We start from the raw sequence: 21,710 nt of genomic DNA on the forward strand, positions 1-21,710 counted from the left end.
CCCCCAATGGCGCCCCAAGGGAGCAGTGCGGCGGGACGGTACCATGCTCAGGGTACCTCAGTCATGAAGGAGGATGGGGGAGAGCACTGGTTGATTACTCCCCCCACCAACCTGATGGGTCGGGAGTCGAACCAGCAACCTTTGGGTTACAAGTCCAACACTCAAACCGCTCACCCATGACTGCCCATCAAATGCCCAGCATTACCAGAGAATATCTGCAATTGGAACATGGCATCATACAGAGTGTTTGGATAACACACCGACTTGAACCGTCTATGTGTGTGCACCATGACTTTTTGCATGCTAACTCGTGCTCTACAACACCAGGTGAAAGGTTAGGGCTAGGGGTGGTTTTGGTCTGGGCACTATTTCGCCATTGTCCTTGCTTGTTTCACTGTTCTTGGCTAAAGTAAAGCGACAGAAACGTTGCTTCATTGACAAGTTAGGGTTAGGGATGGTTTTGGTCAGGACACAGCTCAACATTTTCGCGTCTAGCAACAGAAATTTCCTGCGGGCACCAGATTTCCCCAAGACAGCGGTAAAATTAACTTTTAGCACAATTCTCGTGTGACAAAAATGCTTTTTCTGCGGCGGTGTAGAGCATGAATTAACATGCAAAGTCGGTGCACCACAACGAAAAATGCTCTTGCGTGAAATAATTATGCCTTTGCATGATGCCAGTTGGGTATGTGGGCTATACAGAGGTCTCTGGGTAATTAGTATGTACGGAGGTCTATACCTTTACATTTATAGTATGAAGTTAGACAATGGAGCGTGATATAGACCACTGTCAGCAAAGAAGTGTGCTTACGGCATACTCTATATGTATATATGTGTGTGTGTGTGTGTCTATGTATGTGTGTCTATGTATGTTTGTGTGCATGTGTCTTTCTGTCTGTCTGTCTGTACATGCACCTATGTATGTGTGTGTGTGCGCGTGTGTGTGTGCACACGCTTGTACGCATGTGTCTGTTCCTGTGTGTGCGTGTGCTTGTGTGTAGGCCTATGTGTGTGTGTGTGTGTGTGTGTGTGTGTGTCTGTGTGTCTGTGTTTGTTAAGAGGCTCCAGGAGTGGTTGTGATGCTGCATGCCAACCCAGAGCTGACGTGTCCCTTCGACTGTTTGGGACGTGTTTGACTAGGGTTCACTTTCCTGTTTGATGATGGGTCATCTTGCTCAACTGTAGAAAGACGATATGCCATGTCACCTGTGCACCTCACGATATGCCACTATTTGTTTGTCACTAGGGTCACAAGCAGGGAAGCCGACAAGGAATGGGGGCAAAGGGGACAGTTGTCCTGGGCCCAGGGAAAGATATGCCTATAAAAGACTCTGTTGCCAGTTAACGCTCAACACTCAGTAGACGCTCCTTGAGAAGACGCAGTCAGTCGCAGAAGGTGAGGGCATTCTATTCCATTGTATTTTGCACGGATTGTATTCTTGTATTCTGTTCTTTTGTATTATTTTATATATATTATTTATATCTCATATTTATATATATTATCTTCTATAATTTTATATCTATTCTATTCTATTCTATTCTATTCTATTATATTATATTAGGGCTATATTATATTATATATTATATATTACATCATATTTCTGGGGATCAATAAAGTTACTCTACTCTGCTCTACTACTCTTATATTTTGTTCCCCTTTTTCTGTATTATCCTTTCTTTTTTGTAACTGTGTGTATGCATTTGTGTTTTGCAGGAATACTCACCAAGTTAATCATGAAGTTGCTTTTCACTCTCTGTGCTGCCCTTGCCCTCACCATGGCAACAGGTACAGTAACACCAGGTAAAAGGGGTGTGGAAACAGACATGGCATTAATTTGGGAACAATTTGTAATTTCGAGACAAAATCAAAAGTGTATTAAACAAAGCCGAATAAAGTAAATAAAACCGACAGACAATTGGGACAAACGTTTTGGGTCTAGCCCATCATCAGTTGTTCCCAGTTTTGCATTCAGCTCTTGTGTGCTACTCCTTCCTTTTTGCCATACTGTTCTTGGAATTACGCACAGAAAAAGACATTGGCGTGGACGCTACCCCCACCATTGCTAATGTGAACATTGTGCGGGAGATTTCTTGTCGCAATATTGGTGACCCAGTGGTTCCACTCCTACGCACCTGGCCTCGGGAGGTGTGCAAGAATTCTAAAAAAAAAAAAAACTATTTGTAATTTGTAACAATGTATTTGTAACAAACACACACTTGTAATAATATATGTATTGTTATACAAATTCATATGGGCAATACAATAATTATAATATTAAATAGATTGATGAGTCAATGGCTCTTCACACAGCAGTAAAGACAATATTTTTTTGCTTTGCTTCACTTCAGGTGCCGCGATAGACTCTTCAAATAAACAGGCGGCTCCAGGTATGACAACCCATCCCAGTCGACAATCAAAAGTATAACTGCCATAGACTTGCATGCATGCCATGGCACGTGAGATAATAGTACACATGTAAGTCATCTTCGCACCTGATCTCATTGTTGTTGTTGGTGATGTTTTCTGCTCTGCAGTTCCCCAGGAGAAGGCGTCTCCCAACGCCCATGAACAGACCCAACTCAAGGAATCTGAGGCAGAATCTTCAGGTAGAGTATGATAGTGGTGTGCATTGGCACTGCCCTCACGATTCAATTCGATTACGATTCGGGAGGTAGCGATTCGTTTCGATTCAATTCAATTCTACGATGCATTGCAATGCATTACATTTCTACTGAAAGCAAAGCAAATGTTTCATCAGTCATGATGAGGCAGTACAAGTAGTTAGATACTGAGCAACATTTTATTGGCTGTTTTCTGTATTAGTCTATCAGTTTCAATGCTCTGAAGTGCTTTTATTTAATTTAACATCAATTCTGAAATATCCACGGAAGTAATTGAAACTTTAAAAAAATTGCTGCATCGATTCTGGAACTTTTATGACTGTTGGCCTTAAGTGACATTCGGTTATGTCAAACCGCATGTCACTTAAGGCCAACAGTCATAAAATGTTTAAGACATGGACATAATATTAATGACTTATCTATGACTTAGTCATGACACTACTATGACACTCATAAAGGTTGAAGCAGGCTTCACCCAACCATTTTTCTCTTCTTTTAAGGGTGCTGACCAAAATATCGTAAAACTGAAAAATGAGAAAAGGTCACACCATGCCTAGGTTTCTTTATTTGAGCTACTATGACGCTGCTACTACACTACTATGACACTGTAATGACATGCCTATGACACCGGCGTCAAGTTAAGTGTTACCAAAAGTTATAATACAGTAATACACTAAATTACAGGTCATTACATGACGTTTCATTACATTGCACTCACAAGACATGTTATGCCACTTTCAGCGGCACTCACAAGCCAATACAAGCTTTAGAGCAAATCAGACAACAACCTGTATAAGAAGATTTTTAAAAAAAATAAGTTTTTCACGTAGTCATTGGCCTACCTGTAACAGATCGAGAAGTACTTCTGACTGCAAGAGTAAAACATCTCTCTGTAGCTTTTTATGAGGGACAATAAACTACTAGTGTTGTTTTAATCCATGTGTTTTTTTCTGTCCTGTGCGTTCTCCAGTGGAGATGCAGAAGGAGGAGGAGGAGATGGATGGTGATGAGGATGAGGCACTGGAGGCTGACGAGTACGCAGGTATGTACAGGCCTACGGCACCTCATGCATCTTTTGTAGAAAATGCTTGTACCGGTAGCCTACATGTAGGCTAAACAGAGTCCTTTGAAGTTTCTAACATGAAAGTGATTTTAAATATATTAAATATATGATAAATAGAAAGGAAAAAGTCGGCACACTTAAATCCTTTTACTTGCCAAGCCATATGTGTGTTTGTGCCCTGAGGAAGTTCTTTGACCAAAGGCGTGCAGATTTAAGCGTGCAGATATAATTCCAGTTTTTATGTTTGGCACCTTTTAGACGTCAGTGTGGTGTAATCCATCTAAATATATTCACTGTAAAAAAAGGCTTGTTAATTCAACACTTCTAGGTCGATTTAACATCTTCTGAAGTGTATTTGGTCCCAGAGAACTCTCTGCTGACTTAACCCTGCTATTTTACAGAGTTGATGTCTGTGCAAAGTTGTAAGAGGAGGAACTTGCATGTGTGCTGATGTAAATTGTCTTTCACTATTTGACTTGAGAGTAATCTTAACCTAATGTCTGATGTCTCAGAGGATGACCTGGAATTTGCTGATGAAGCTGAGGAATATGATGAGGAGGAGGCCGCAGGTGAGTTTGTGTATTAGCTGCTCCTATTTATTCATTTTCCACAAAGAGAAGGTCCTGAAGCAGGTTTATTTGCTGTTGTCCATTGAACCATAGGATCCCCAGGTAGAGCAGATCATAATGACTGCCTGTCTTGAGACATGCACAGTTGGAATACACAGAAAAATAAAAACAAATTTAAATGAAATTAATTAAATGAAATTAAATGAAAATAAATTCACAGAGGAGTCCTTTGATGAGGACATGGCTGTAGATGCCTTTGAGGAGGAAGAGGCCAGCGGTGAGGAGGCAGAGGAGGCAGAGGAAGCAGAGGAAGCTTCCAAGTTTCAAGGTTGGTTCCTTTTACAGTAATTACACACGTGTGTCTGCACTTCACATTTTACGAAGTGACAATAAAAGCATTATAATTTCTTCTATTTTATCATGAGCCTTTTGCTCCCTGGAAAAAAAAATAATCAAAAAACGTTTTTTTTTTCATTAGTTAATCATTCATAAATTCAGTAGTAGACTGAACGCGCTGAGTTGCCATGGGCTGTGAAGGACTGACTGACTAACTAATTGACGTGCACTGTCTTACTTTGTTTTTTCTGCAGAGGAGGAAGCAAAGGAAGAGACTGAGGCTGAGACTAAGGCTGAGGCTGAGGCCTGAGGTTGAGGCTGAGTCCAAGGTCTAGGCATCGTAAGAGTCTCCAGCCCTCAGCTGGGTTTGCCAGATATGAAATCAACCAACTCAATCAATGAATGTGATTGGAATGAAAAGAAAAATGAAAAAAATTAAAGAATGGATGTGTTTCGTCGTTCAACCACAAAATCAACAACTCAGTGATTCCTGTTGATTAATGTGTACGTACAGCTAAGCTAATTGTTACTGTATTTCAGACTGTATTTCCTGACTAATCATTTGCACATTATTTCTATTGTATCAAGGGTTTTTGATGAGGGTTTTTGGTTCTATTTTGATTCCACATTACACATAATATTCACATACTGTATGTAAACAGGATATTTAGTATCTATTCTTATTCTTGAAACTATGAATCTATTGCATGCCACTTTACAAATACACAATGATATGGACATCATACTGTAGTTAACAATGCTGTTTGTACACTTAATCACTAATTAAAGCAAACCTTTGCTGCATTCCCATGTATTATTTTTTTCCGCATGTGCCTTTTACACTGGCTTATTATCTCAGTCATAAACAACAAAAATAAAAAATGTTGTTTTACTGTATGAATGCTAACAAGGTCATGACAAAAATGAAGCAAACCTCACAGCTGGCACTAAAATGACTTAGGTCCATTTAACCTGGCCTTGCCCTCCATAAGCTTCCCCCCAATATACATTTCCCTCTACTTTAGGGACATGTGCACATCATCTCTTAACCGTATCATAAAACAGAACAGTTTGGTACACTAAATTGCGTACAGTTCATAAATTCTTGCCATGGAAACAATAGTAGACAATAGTGAACCGAAGTGGACCGGACTGTCTTGTAGGCTATCTGCTTGGTGGAAATGTGACTTATTATGTATAGGGTGGTCTTCTGGGATGAGATTACTCATGTTACCAGATAAAGGGACAAATCAGCAAACGGACGAAGGGATGAGGGAGTAGGTTGAACAACGATGCATTTCAAGCAGATTCATAACTGTTAGCAATGGGCTAAAAAAAAACAGCCGCATTTCCATCATACAATGGAGTTCTCCCCTTGCAATCGGAGCTCTATTCAGCAGATAGTACTGTGGGGCCAAAACAAATACTTTTCTTCTTCAAATTTGGAAGGACTGGGTCTAGGAAATATCAATACCATACATTTGTGTACATACTTTTGAAAATTAATCATATCATTCATAAGTTTATCCTTTCATAATTGTTGGTTGATGGTAGTGGAGGTAGGGGAGCCAGGCTGCTGCCACCTTGTGTCACTACTCAGTTTCATTTCACTTTGTAAAAAAACCTGGCTGACACATGTTGGTGGTAAATACTCATACAAAAGGACAACTTTGTGAATGGGAAATAGGCCTACACATTTTGATAAGGAGCAGTGTAAATGTTACACACTGTACCTTAAACACTTTTGTTATGTGACACCAGAAAGCACTGCGGACCAGAGTGGATGCTCCTGCTTCTGCTGGGGCTGCACTTTCATGGAACAATTATGAAGGCTACTGACTTTTTGTAGGTTGATTCTACTGTATCATGTTTCTTCTAAAGTACACTGTGGTGAAATAAAGGGTCTACACTGTGCATTTTTCGTAATGTAATGCCAGAGGCAATGTAAGACTTCAAGAATTCATATCACCACACAATCCTCCCCAATCACCCAGTGACTCTGAGATGTCTGTCTCTCTGGCTTTTCCTTTGACTTTCCCCTGACTTCCTGTGTTGTCGCATGGGCGTTGTGGGATTTCCCATTAGAGAAGGAAGGCCCTGTTTACAGACAGGCCTTCCCAGAACCATTACATTCTTCCCTCATTCAATCTTTGATGATTGTAGTAGTGCCAAGCCGCTGCTGATTACTTTTTATAGCTCTGCTGAGTATCCTCGCACACTTCTGGTTTTGATGTTGGTGGAATTAAGAGTTATATCTGTATCTCTATATCGCATTTGTATGTTTTTATATCCTGCCTGGGGACCACAAATGTAAATCAGCCTGAGGCTAAGTCTGGTACAATGCATGAAATGGTAAAATGTAAACAGTCCTTAATAAAATAAAATGGAGTTTCTGACTGAAGTCTGAAGAACTGAATAAGTCCCCCATCTAAGGGGTGAAATTATACGGTTTCAAGCTTCAAGTTTTACTTTGGACAACCGTGACCTGCACAGCAAAAAATGCTGTGCTAATTCAGCACTTAAAGATTCATTTTAACATATCAGTGTTTCTCAACCTTTTTTAGGCGAGGCACCCTTTCAATTCATGAAAGATTTCAAGGCACCCCAAACCAACAAGCCGTAATATGGCATTGCATCGGATACCACAGAATCTTAGAAAAGTAACACATTTTGAGACGTCACACAACCTACAGTACGTTTGAAGTTTCAGCTTGCTGGGGCGACCTAAATTTACTTCATTGTGCGTATTTGGCCCCGGCACCCTGGTTGAGAAACACTATTCTAGAGTGCATTTGATCCCAGAGTACTCTCAAAGCGTTAAACGAGCACTGCATGCTTTACTGTGTGGATGAATGAAAATCTTCACAGGCATTCTTGCCTCATTGTTAGTGGCAGGCTGTGTTTGTACAGCACAGTCATGAGCCTTCAATTGATCCCGGATATGTTTTTGCTGTTTGTATAATTCAAATAAGAAAATAACAGAAGCCCTATTTCGCATTCAAATTTGTAAGCGAACAACCCTAACCACTTATTGGTGATATGCATACTTTTGAGAACAAATGTTTTGGGTGATTTTAAGAACAGATATGGATATGCCCATAGACGGACAATCTAAAGCCAGTTGAGACAAAATCCAAATTAACCAAATAACAGAGACAGCAGGAAACATCAAAAATGTGTTGAGGGCCACTATACTTCATTGCAGACATGTCAGAAAAGGGCTAAATGTTCAAAACAGTGCTCTTGTCCTTTAAGGTTTATCTATTATCCAGTGGCGTAACGACACAGCAATTGGCCCGTAAGCAACATTATCTGTGTGGGCCCCATATAAAGTACAACACGTGATAAAGGTTACATAAACGAACATAAAATTATGCACTTCTTAGTAGTATTGATCACACATCACACACAGAAAAATGGTGACAGCGCACCTTGAACGGAAATTTGATGACAGCGCATCACCACATAAACAAAAACATGCTGACGGCACACCATGCATGTCCATGAAAACACATACCGCTACACATCCACGAAAACACGTAGGCCTAGGTGACGGCAGACGTAGGCAGTAATCATAAAACCACGAAAAAAATCAGACGAGCCAAACCTCAGTGTATTTGAGTGCATTTAAAACTTTACACCTGCAAAGTGACCACACAGACGCGCGACAGACCAATCCAGGAACCCACTAAAACTATTAGTCCTCCTATGTTGCCAAAATTAATCTCAAGAGACTAATTGTTAGTCTTTCAGACAGATATGCAGTCATTGCTAGGCACAGTACTAATCATTCAAATACATTGACACTAGCTGCTAGCTTGTGTCTGAAATGTATGTGAAACATTCACGCAAATGCATAACTACAACCGATATCTTTTCAAGCACCACCCCTTCCTTCAACGAATGTGCAGTAGCCTACTCCTCTGTCGTTTTGACATATCTGCATTGAAATGCCATATATGGAGATTTTCCAAAGTCTTCATGAAGACATGTAAAAGCAGAACATGACGAGCACAGGTACAGATTTAAAGCGCACGAAATTTGAAAAAAGAATGTTACAACATCCGAGTCCGTCTACACAGCGCAATAACCATTTAGCCAAACACACTTCAAAACGGGCTTGTGACAACTTCAGGCTTGTGACAACAATCGCACCAGGCAAAATAAACCCAACTCATTATGCCACGGCCGGCAAAATTAATAACCAAATGTCCTTACCTTACCATAAAACGCTGTCTTGATCTCAGGGCTTCTCGCAATTATTCCACTTGACTTATATCCACAGTTCAACACACGCACCGCGGCTAGCAAGCTGGATATGTGGCGTGCTAACATTGTTTTGCTTGTCCTTTCCCCTTTTCACGTCTGCATCAAGGCTGTCGGGGAAATGTCCCATATCAGTTGGGTGCTCCCTCATCGGTGTGGAGCCGGCCAGGTTGTCATCTTCTGTAAACGAGCTGTCACTGTCAGAGTCAGACCCCCTGCTTCTAGCACAACAAGGGGGCTAGATACTTTCACAGCCCCCCTCTGTCCATAGTTCTCTTCTTGGTCGCAATCTTCACTGTAGCTAGCAGGAACAACGTCCACCTTTCCCTCTGCGGCTCTTTGAAAGGAGTTTATTTTCGGAAGTTTTTTCAGTTCTTCCAGCAGCTCCTCTTTCCATTTTCTTTTTTGAAATCCGCTCCGGTGCTTCTTTTTGTTATCCATCGTCGCCAACACATTGTTAAAGTTTAGATAATATGATCAGATTTCTTCTATGTCTAGCGTATAAAGTTCTTCAGTAACGCAGAAGCATGTAGTAGATTGTAGTCTTTCATGTTAGCATTTAAGGACTTCCTGGTTCGTATCGGCTTCCGGCCTCCATTGGGAATGAATAGGGGCCAGTTTCAAATAAGCTCCGAGTGCAAGCACGCGCTTAGCGAACCCCCGCAAACTGTCGAGGGTGTTAAAAATAGGCTGTAGGTATGACATGGTTGATCATTTTGTGTCAAACTTCGACATAAATACGATGTTGCGTCCATATGCTAAACCCGGAAGCTTTTGGCGACTACAGAAGCGGCGCCTGTATCTAACGTCATGTACGTGCGGAGGGTTGTACCCATGGCAACCAAAGGAAAGTATGTAGTTCGGAAGTTTTAATGATCAGAAAGGGGTTAGCAATATTGAATTATAATTGTCATGATTTAACATGTGAATACACCAACATGATGATACGATCCATTCCACTAATGAGAAAGGGATGCGGGGACACGCTAATGTTCGTTGTTGGCGTGCAACTTATATTTTTGCCAAACCTGAATCTCTATGGCATTTTGCAATGTAAAAAATCGCCATGGAACCGGAAGTCCAAACGCCGCATACAAGTTGACGTCAACGCTGAAGAGCTCTATTAACGTTATGTGACGTCTTGCACGTTGCACCAAAGTTCTTCCTGTATGCACGCACGTTACGTAGGCTACGTAACATGTTCAATCAGTTCATCATAACACATAACCCATAATTCCAAGTCGTAATGTAAAAAAATAAAGACTCAAATACACCGTATTGTTAAGATATTTATTGCAGTTTGAAACATATTATATGACTGTATTTTTAAAGAACCGTCTACTAAACACAGTTATTAGCACAGTATTAATAGTAGCATGGCTTTGCCATTGGTGTCGTGTTTAAACGGCACACCATCATGTTGGACGGTGGCATCTGTTGTGATATAAATACGGTCCGGTCAACATCTATTAATTAGAAGAGTTATCGGGGAATTTTCTGCGTGTGCAGAGACAATCTAGTCCCCAGTAACAATGGGGGCCCACTAGGCATCCGCAAAGGGGCCCCTGAGAGCTCGTGGGCCCGTAAGCAACTGCAGTCCCTGCTTACCGATAGTTACGCCACTGCTATTATCTCTTTTCAGTCCCTCTGCAGTCTACCGTGCCCGTCCCATTTCTAATGTATAAAGAGATATTCAGTGAAGATTGGGACAGGAAATGAGTGGGAGAAAGAGACTGGGGGAGATCAGGAACTTACCTCAGGTCGGAAGTGGAAGTGTAATGTAACTGATAAGACTGAGCAGATGTAAAGTCGTCATTGATGTGAGAGAGTATGTGACAGCCCTTGTGTATTTTTATCACCATTAGATGCTTGAGTGAGAGAGGCAAACACATTACATTACATTAAACTTAGCTGATGCCCCCCCCCCCCAAAGTGACTTACAGTTATTCAGATAGGCCTACGGGGTATTGGTTACAGGTCCTGAAGCAGTGGTGGTGTAGGTGCCTTGCTCAAGGGCACTTCAGCCATTTCATGGAGGTGTAGGGAGGACGGTTATGGGTGGGTTTCGAACCTGCAACCCTTTGATCGTAGCCTCTTACTTAAGCACCTCCCTAACCACTATGCCACGGCTGCCCCAAACACTGTGTAACTCTTTCAATTGATCTGATATCACCAAGTATTTACTGATCCAGGATCAACATCCAAGTTCTTGGTCCAGGATCAATGTTACAGGTGACCAATCAGGGATCATTTGTGATTGATGATGTCATTGCCCTGCGACATTAAAAATTCAAATTTCCCCCTCCCATTTCTATCGGGACCATTTTGAGCTTGCAGGACCTATAGCACGAGAGGGGACTCTACTCATTTACAGAGCTCCACACGTTTTGATGACTGCTTCAGAAACACAAACTTTCTCAAAGTAGATGTAAGATTAATCAAAAAAATCTTTATGAGTGAATTTCAAACCAATGTAGCTTACCAGTAGGCCTAATTACAAAACATGCATGTCCACAGATTAGATAGGCCACTAACCACCAGCTACAGTAGCCTATAATATTAAAAATTGAGGTGGGTTAAAAGTATCTTAATTAGAACTCAAAAAATAGTGGTGAGTATTATTTTTAGTGGATTGCTAGAGCAGGGGTGGCCAACCAGTCAGACACCAAGAGCCACATTTTGTACTGTTACAGCAAAGAGCCACATCGGCACACAAACATCACACAGGCATATAAACATGCGTGCACACTGCCCCAACATGGGCAACATCTCTCTCTCTCTCTCTCTCTCTCTCTCTCTCTCTCTCTCTCTCTCTCTCTCTCTCTCTCTCTCTCTCTCTCTCTCTCTCTCTCTCTCTCACACACACACACACACAAATAATGTTTTACATCTGGAAAATTCTCAGGTCAAAATGCTGTTTATGAATTCTTTCACTTTTCTTTCACTTTTCTAACTTGGGCTATTTCACAGTATGATTTCAATGAACACTCTGTCCTGTGTAACAGAGCACAAAGATGATAACTCCGTTGCCTAGGCAACAAAGAGTATAAGCCTCTCTTTGCTCATGTGGGGTCTAAGCAACCACAGGCACCGCTTTATTGCGCACACATATGATCATTGGATGGCTGACGACACCATCCAAAACTTTCAGGATGCTTGTCAAATCCCTATTCATTTCTCAGCTCTATTGTTTAAACGAGTGCTGTGGCCAGGTAAAACCACCACAGTTTTCCTTTTGATAGACTACTTTCAAAACTCAACGTGGACAAGCGACAAGTCACAATTGTATGTTGTTGTCCCGCTGTCTGCCTGCACCGCTTTGATCCGCTTTGAGCACATGGCTCCGCATCACAGAGTGCAGAGTAGACGTCTCTCTCTTCAGCAAATAATGAATTATCACGTGTATCACCTCCATACCCGAGCCTACCTGTGCTGTCCCAGCGCTTGGGCCAGCAGTGCCAGACCAGCGCCGTGCCCTGAGACCAGCGTTTTTCTCACCGGCTTTCCCCCCTCCCAATTAAATGCCCTAACGACAGCATCAAAAACTTACAGGTGGTGAGCCAAATCGCCGCTCATTTTCCATGCTGCATTTTAACTTTCCATCAGATAGTCATGGAAAGCTTTTGTTTTGATACAGTCCAAAAAGTACTGACAAAACTTCACGAAAATAAAAGCAAGGACACGAGTCGCGAATGAAAAGTTTTTTTCCTTGTGCTGTCCGTCAGCACCGCGTTGACATTGACAGTTGAGTGATGTCCATTCATAGGGCCAAATGTAGCCAAGCATCGATAGAATCTACAAATATGGACAAAATAATTTCTTGACCATTGAGAGTTGTGGCATTGCCTTGAGGAGTGATGGCCAAATCTTTCATGTTAAAATCATTATTTTGCCGCTAATTTGTCAAGTCAGCGAAAGAGGAGCTCCCTTTTTAAAGCGCTATTTTTAGAACATAAATCACGTCTTATATTCGGGCCAATACAGTAACAAATGTCACACAGCAACGTGGTCATTTACTACAGTAGGCCTAAAGGGCGGGTTATACTTCCTTTTATTAGTGCCACGGAGTGAGCTTGTCGAAGCCATGATGCAGTTCATTTTGATTTATGCCCTGTTTTGAAGCGCGGTCTGCGCAATGTCATTTCACGCTCAAACTGCCTTCAATACAAAGAGTAACCTATACATGTCGGTTGTTTTTTAGCTTCACAGACGACAATTAAAATGAAACATTAAATCTTTATGTCACGTGCATTTTTGATCGCACTGGCAGCCACCGCAGTAGTTTGGAACAAAGAAGTGGCTCATAAAGTTCTTCAGTAACGCGGAAGCATGTAGTAGATTGTAGTCTTTCATGTTAGCATTTAAGGACTTCCTGGTTCGTATCGGCTTCCGGCCTCCATTGGGAATGAATAGGGGCCAGTTTCAAATAAGCTCTGAGTGCAAGCACGCGCTTAGCGAACCCCCGCAAACTGTCGAGGGTGTTAAAAATAGGCTGTAGGTATGACATGGTTGATCATTTTGTGTCAAACTTCGACATAAATACGATGTTGCGTCCATATGCTAAACCCGGAAACTTTTGGCGACTACAGAAGCGGCGCCTGTATCTAACGTCATGTACGTGCGGAGGGTTGTACCCATGGCAACCAAAGGAAAGTATGTAGTTCGGAAGTTTTAATGATCAGAAAGGGGTTAGCAATATTGAATTATAATCGTCATGATTTAACATGTGAATACACCAACATGATGATACGATCCGTTCCACTAATGAGAAAGGGATGCGGGGACACGCTAATGTTCGTTGTTGGCGTGCAACTTATATTTTTGCCAAACCTGAATCTCTATGGCGTGTTGCAATGTAAAAAAATCGCCATAGAACCGGAAGTCCAAACGCCGCATACAAGTTGACGTCAACGCTGAAGAACTCTATTTGTCGAGGATAGGTCGCACGAAGCGCAATGTTTCCTCGACCTCGGAACCACTGTTCAACTGTCCAAATAACTTCAGCGTCGTAACTTGCAAGCGCACGTGTGTCTTTGGTTCGTGTAAATAAATGAAACGACAAAGCACAGGCAACTTATTTAATGAAGAGCTCAGTCTGTAGATCGACGAAGGTTAGAACAAGGAAGTAGCGCTTGTTCTCGACTCGAGTAAAGAGCAGGCTGGTCGAGAGGACCAATCAGAGTCTACCTATTTTCGCCCTTCACGCCGTCGCTGTCTGCATCACTCCTTGCGTCGAGACACAATTTTGGGGAGGTGCCCCAGAGTACCTGCGTGATGGGGGAGGCTTCACTCCGTTAACTGTGCGGCTCACTGCATCACGACGCAGGGACGCTGATCTCGAGGCATAAACCACCCTTTAGACCACAGGGCATTTATTTCCTATAATAAACTCTATGTGAACTTCCAATGCATATTCCGTATGGATAAACAACACAAACTTGACCATGAAAGAGCCGCATGACACCAGGCAAGGAGCCGCATGCGGCTTGTGAGCCGCGGGCTGGCCACCTATGTGCTAGAGGCTCAGGGGTGTGTTTCTTGAAAGCATACTGTTTAGCCAGTTAGCAACTTGAGTAGCTCCAATGGGCTAACATAGTTAGCAACTATGGTAGCTAACATAGTCAACAACTAGCTAACATCGTAGCTAACAAAGAAACTATGGTTTATAGGAAATACACTCCTGAAGTCAAAAATGTTTGAAAGCATAACATTCATCCAAGAAAATCCATGGGTTTTTATTTTACGAGATGAGGGCATAGCATATGAGCTTAGCCATGCAATTTTAGCTTCTCGATAGCTGCCATTGTTTATGTCAGGCTACTGCTCACAGTGATCCAGGACCATTGTTCATTTTAGAGCTCACAGTGATCCAGGACCATTATTCATTTCATAGATAACAATGATCCAGGACCGAAGTTTATTTTATGAATCACAGTGATCCAGGACCATTGTTTATTTCACCAATCACAATGATCCAGGACTATTGTTCATTTTACCTCTGTGATCCAGGAACAATGTCCATTTTGCCTCTCAGTGATCCAGGAACAATGTTCATTTTATCACTCACAGCGATTCAGGACCATTGTTCATTTTACCGCTCTCACAATGATCCAGGATAATTTTTCATTTTACAGATCACAATGATCCAGGACCGAAGTTTATTTTACGAATAACAGTGATCCAGGACCATTCTTTATTTCACCAATCACAATGATCCAGGAACATTGTTCATTTTACCTCTGAGTGATCCAGGAACAATGTTCATTTCACCTCTCAGTGATCCAGGAACAATGTTCATTTTACCACTCACAGCGATCCAGGACCATTGTTCATTTTACCGCTCTCACAATGATCCAGGACCATTATTCATTTTACAGATCACAATGATCCAGGACCGAAGTTTATTTTACGAATCACAATGATCCAGGACCCCTGTTCATTTTATCTCTCGGTGATCCAGGAACAATGTTCATTTTACCACTCACAGCGATCCAGGACAATTATTCATTTTACCGCTCTCACAATGATCCAGGACCATTATTCATTTTAGAGATCACTATGATCAAGGACCGAAGTTTATTTTTCGAATCACAGTGATCCAGGACCATTGCTTATTTCACCAATCACAATGATCCAGGACCATTATTCATTTTAGAGATCACTATGATCCAGGACCGAAGTTTATTTTACGAATCACAGTGATCCAGGACCATTGTTTATTTCATCAATCACAATGATCCAGGACCATTGTTCATTTTACCTCTCACAATGAACCAGGAACGATGTTCATTTCACCTCTCAGTGATCCAGGAACAATGTTCATTTTACCGTTCACAGCGATCCAGGACCATTGTTCATTTTACTGCTCTCACAATGATCCAGGACCATTATTCATTTTACAGATCACAATGATCCAGGAGCAAATTTTATTTTACGAATCACAGTGATCCAGGACCATTGTTTATTTTACCAATCACAATGATCCAGGACCACTGTTCATTTTACCTCTCAGTGATCCAGGAACCATGTTCATTTTACCTCTTAGTGATCCAGGAACAATGTGATCTGGATAAAGAGGATACGATGACATTCCCTGCTTTCTATCTGTGTGATAGCCCTCTTATTGGCTATAAGGAAGTGAAGTACCTTGGTCATATAATTTCAGATGATCTCAGTGATGATCGTGACATATACTGCCAACCAGGGCTCTAAATTAACGCACGCCAACACGCCAAATGCGGGTGAAAATCAATTTTGGCTAGTAGAAAAAATCATCCACTAGCCAAATTGGCCGGTAGACTCTAGCGCGCGCCCGAACGTCAAAACCGCTGCCAGCACAGATCTGTGGCTGACTGCCGTCTGATGAACGTAAAACGGCGCCTACATTACCCATGAACATTAGGCCTACCGTCATGATGTAGCTCACACCCATTGGCTGGCCGTTAATCACAATAACGCAGCTTCACATTCATTGACTGCGTGTTAGATGCCCGCGCTGGAACTACTGTTGATCAAATATTTTCAATGAGCGGACTAGCGCGGATTACTTCGGTTTTGTAGGTTTTGGACGGGTGAAAAAGAAAAAAAAAAAACGGTAACAAAAGACGCTATGAAAGTAGCAAAGTAAGCTGGTGGTCTCCGTGATGTTATTGGATGTCTTCTAGTTTAGACATAGCGTCGCCTAATTATTGTCATTCCAAGCGCATGATATTAGAGTGAAGCAAGTATTAATCCTGCAGGAACCTAAAGGTGTGAAGCAGCAGCAGCAGCAGCAGCATAAAGAAACACACAATGCAGACATCATACACATCGCACTGAGTTGGCTGTGTGTGTGCGTGTGCGTGTGTGTGTGTGTGTGTGTGTGTGTGTGTGTGTGTGTGTGTGTGTGTGTGTGTGTGTGTGTGTGTGTGTGTGTGTGTGTGTGTGTCCTCCTCTTCTCCTCCCCACCCCTCTCTTCTGTGCATTGTCCATGGCATTTGGCCTAGTGTGTGAAGTTTAAGTGATACTGTGTGGGGGATATGAGGTTTTGTAGTGTTTGGTTGTGTGTGTTTGGCTAGTGCATGTTGAAAGTCTGGTATGTGTGCAACATGTGTGTTGAAGGCATGCTGTTTTTGTGTGAGGTGTAGGCCTATACTGCATGTGAGGTTTGAGTGATGGTGTAATAGGCTAGTGTTTGGCTGTCTGTAGTATATGGTCCAGCGTAGGTCTGGTATGTGAGAGGCATGTGTGATGCAATTCACTGTTTTCAGAGGAAATTGAATAAAAAATAATGAAAATGCAGGTAATAAAAATAATTACTAAATAATTATAGAATAAACTGAACAGTGAAATATGTTGAGTATAATGTTTATATTGTTTATCTGTGTTGAGGATATAGTTTAATGGAATAATTAAAAGCAACATAATTAACGCATGGTTTATTTTGGTGAGATAAAAAAAATGGCTAGTTGACCTTCCATTTGGCTAGTAAGAAAAAATGTCTACTAGCCAAATTGGCTGGTGGTGGAAAAAGTTAATTTAGAGCCCTGCTGCCAACGACGTAAACTATATGTCCAGGCAAACATGTTACTTCGCAAGTTTAAGATGTGCCCTCTCAAATGCTCTCTGTTTAAAGCCTTCTGTACACCCATGTATACTGCCCACTTATGGTGTAGGTATAAGAAAAGCAGGTAACGCTTTATAATAAGGTTCTTCTAATAAGCATTTATAGTCACTAGTAAGCAGGTAGTAATACCCTTACAAGTGCCCAATAACATGCTTATTAACTTTGTTTGTCTTTTGTTTTAATTCTTATTTTTATTGTCTTAATTTGTATTGCTATGTAATTTTACTGCTTTGTTTTGTGTCTGATGTAAATAAAATAAATAAATAAATACTGTATAATGTCCATCAGCCGGCAGTCTTTCTGGATTAATTGAGCTTCCTGCAAAAGACAAGGTTGTATAGTTTGTGTATGATTGCATAGCATACAGTATGTATTCTACTGCATTTCTCTTGCATTCTATTGCCTCCTCTGTCGCCTCATTCAAAGATGAGAGTTACAGTAAGATGTCAATGGCACCTTCCTAGGTAAATGAAGATCCATTAAAATATAATAACTCCCAAGTCGTTTTGGATTTTAAAAACAATAAAGTGTCCACACTAAGTGTAATGTAATTGATAAGTACAGTACATTAGTCATTGATGTGAGAGTTTGTGACCAGGGCCGTAACCAGACATTTTCAAATACTGAGGTCAAATACTGTGTGTTGCACATTTACAATGCTTAAAGCAATTCAGTCACACTTAAGTTTATTTTCATCAATCATTGCCTTGAGGATAAATTAGGTGGCGTATACAGACTGAATTTATCATTGTTGATCATAAATAAAAATACATTTTCATCATAGATAACATTTTACGTTACTGAAAAAAAATACCGTGGGCATGACCTCTGTGTCCTCAATGGTAGTTCCGGCCATGTTTGTGACAGCCCTTGTGTTCTTCAAGTGATATCAAGTGATTAAGCAGTGGGCAGTAAAGAAGCATTTTCACATGACAAACAAAAACTTTCTATACCTGTCATCTTGAGCTGCATGAGAGATAGAGGCAAACACAAGCGGTAGGCTTCATCATCCTGGAATTTCACTTCCAATCCACTGTTGTGTTGTCTCAAACAAACCACATGAAAGAGGAATGGCATTGTATTCCATATATGTAGTTACTCTTTGGCTGATTGATACGGCATTATGCACACACATTTTTCTGATCGCTCTGAAACAATATACTAATACTATAATAATATTTACTCATCTTCTTCCCTGGAATCGAATGTGTTTGTAATTTTCCCGCTGGCAGTTTGCAGCCTGTGTGTGTGTGTGTGTGTGTGTGTGTGTGTGTGTGTGTGTGTGTGTGTGTGTGTGTGTGTGTGTGTGTGTGTGTGTGTGTGTGTGTGTGTGTGGTTTTTTGTGTGGGCATTGAAGAGGGTTGTTGTTTCAGAGAAATAAAGCGGTATATACAACTATAATTCTACAACAGTTTGGCACTGAGTGTAAAATGCATAGAAAGTGGATTACAAGTCTGAATCCAAATGACAGGAGGCCAAATTTTATTCACAGTGGAACAATAAATAAAGAATGAAATGTGAGAAAACTGTGTGAATATAAATTGGGATAAGAAATAACATGGCCACTGATATCGGGACAGGAAAGACGAGTAGGAGTACAATGAAGTATAGATGTGTTACCTGTATATAACTGTTTTCTATTTCTCTGCTTTAAAGGTGCACTGTGTAATATTTTTTGTTGTTTATTTCCAGAATTCATGCCCATTCGCGAATGTTACCTTATTCAAGGCCGAAGACCTTTAGTCCAAGTCAAAATTCAAGACAAAGGTCTCTGTATGTCTATGCTCTTCAAGCACGACAATATTCAGTCACTGGTATTATAAAATAGGTATAGACCTAAGCTGTTCAAACAGTCAGTGCAAATATCAAATAATCACCTTAAAGATTTCTTCATTCTTTCATATTTACGTATAATTGTCCATCATCTTTGTATTTGCTACCAAACTTCATGTTTTGGGCCAGCTAATAATAGGCCATCTGATTAGATGTCCTGCCTCTGACTGCACATGTCTTCTTCCAGTGCAAACAACACCAAGAGAGGACCATACCACTAAAAAGTAGAGCCGTAGTCTCCAATTGAAGAGTTCAGATGCAAAACCCCCTAAGTGCCTTTTCAGAAAATAATCTTAATTCATTTTTATTTAATACAAAGCGATCAAAATTACATCGTTTTAATTTTATTTATGTAATATAACTATTTATATGTAATATCAAGTACATGAATGTAAACCAAACCAACAACAGGGTTCTCTAAAACTATAGAAGTGCAGGTCTTCAGAAATGGAGTTAGGGGGTTTTGCATCTGAACTCTTCAATTATTTTTCTCCAAGGGCATTATGTAGCGCAAGTGAGGCTGTGGGCCAAACCAACTCCCCAACCCAATGAGAAACAAGTTAAGGTGCCGGTATTCTTGCTGCGAGCTGTAAATTACGCGCGTCACCGCGAGCAACCGACAGCACATGCTTGCTTGACCAAGACGCAAAATACTGGCGGTATCATCCAGGGGGCAGAGAGCACGCAGCATTGGGATGTGGAAATTGGGAACACAGATGGCAAGGAAAACAACAAAACAAAAAGAGGGACTCCCTGAGCAAGGAAAGGATACTGCTACTACTCCTGTATGTGCATGCTCCTTTTTCAAAGTGCAACATGGAAGTATGATCACAAATGTTTGAAATTTCGGACAAACTCAATGAGACGCTCTTAAAAGTTGCTGCCATTGTCGTTTTCATATAAAGCACACGCGTGGAACTGCGCAGTCTTTCTTATGATCGCCCCCAGCGAGTTTGAAGATATTGTACCTGACGCACGCATTTGGCTGCCGTGTCCAAGGCGCGCGAAATGGACATTAAACACGCATGTTAACGCGTTCATGAACGAATCGTGCACGCGCTCGCGTATCCTGCAGCAAGCATACCGGCACCTTTAAATGTCTGGACAGAGAACAGATTTTCGCTTTTCCACTTTCCGTTCTTGTCAATCCCAACATTTTCATGACGATTTTAATTCCGAATTAATGATTCCGAATTAAATAGTTCTGTCGAGTTTCCTTTGAGCTTTCATTTAATTCTGAATTGTGAAGTGTTAAGATGAAGTTTTCAAAGTGGAATCAAGCTTTATTCACAATTAAAGTGAGTTAATTCCGAATTAAATGTCTCATGTAAACGTGTCTGTTATGAGACTGTTAGTATAAGATCTAGCTCTCTGTAAATGCTTTGGAGAGATATGAGGCACTGAAGTTTTAGTTATCGAAAATCACACACATTTATGTTTTCATTTGTTATGCCCTCATGGCAGGCCAAATGTTCGGCCATGCCCAGGCCGGATTTGACCCGCGGGCCTTTGGTTTGGATACCAAGGATGTAGAGGTGGTTACTGGTAATATTTGCCAGGAACAGGGAAGCATGGCTCTATTACAATATCAGTTCACTATCAGATATCAGGCCAGTAAGAAGGATCAATAACATGGTAATTCATACTCCTTAGCACACAAATACATTCACACGAACATGATGCAAATAAGGCCTTGAAAGCACCATATCCTTGTGAATCATATCATCAACTTTTCCCAAAATAGTTTTATTTCAAATAGTTTTATTCCAATTACGTAAAATTATTTAAGTGTGTGTGTGTGTGTGTGTGTGTGTGTGTGTGTGTGTGTGTGTGTGTGTGTGTGTGTGTGTGTGTGTCTGTGTGTGTGTGTGTGTGTGTGTGTGTGTGTGTGTGTGTGTGTGTGTGTGTGTGTGTGTGTGTGTGTGTGTGTGAGTGTGTGTGTGTGTGTGTGTGTTTTTGTGTGGGCATTGAAGAGGGTTGTTGTTTCAGAGAAATAAAGCGGTATATACAACTATAATTCTACAACAGTTTGGCACTGAGTGTAAAATGCATAGAAAGTGGATTACAAGTCTGAATCCAAATGACAGGAGGCCAAATTTTATTCACAGTGGAACAATAAATAAAAAATGAAATTTGAGAACACTGTGTGAATATAAATTGGGATAAGAAGTAACATGGCCACTGATATCGGGACAGGAAAGACGAGTAGGAGTACAATGGAGTATAGATGTGTTACCTGTATATAACTGTTTTCTATTTCTCTGCTTTAAAGGTGCACCGTGTAATATTTTTTTGTTGTTTATTTCCAGAATTCATGCCCATTCGCGAATGTTACCTTATTCATGAATACGGTACTTACTACCACCACCAAATTCTAAGTATTCATTATGACTGGGAAAATTGCACTTTTCACATT

General features: G+C 41.0%; 2 protein-coding genes across 2 annotated transcripts in view; one reads left to right on the forward strand and one right to left on the reverse strand.

The window, feature by feature from the left end:
- The window catches only part of LOC134450952 (elastase-1-like), a 176,333-nt gene that overhangs the window by 129,927 nt on the left and 24,696 nt on the right, over positions 1 to 21,710 (reverse strand). The window lies entirely within an intron of this gene.
- On the forward strand, positions 455 to 5,334 carry LOC134450488 (neurofilament medium polypeptide-like). Its single transcript, XM_063200331.1, has 9 exons — positions 455 to 538; positions 1,363 to 1,396; positions 1,715 to 1,786; positions 2,350 to 2,388; positions 2,536 to 2,607; positions 3,593 to 3,664; positions 4,198 to 4,254; positions 4,475 to 4,582; positions 4,845 to 5,334. Exons 1-9 carry the CDS (start codon positions 455 to 457, stop codon positions 4,898 to 4,900), a joined length of 594 nt encoding a protein of 197 aa, XP_063056401.1. The 3' UTR covers positions 4,901 to 5,334.

This window comes from Engraulis encrasicolus, chromosome 6 (assembly GCF_034702125.1).
Source record: "Engraulis encrasicolus isolate BLACKSEA-1 chromosome 6, IST_EnEncr_1.0, whole genome shotgun sequence".
Classification (NCBI taxonomy): domain Eukaryota; kingdom Metazoa; phylum Chordata; class Actinopteri; order Clupeiformes; family Engraulidae; genus Engraulis; species Engraulis encrasicolus.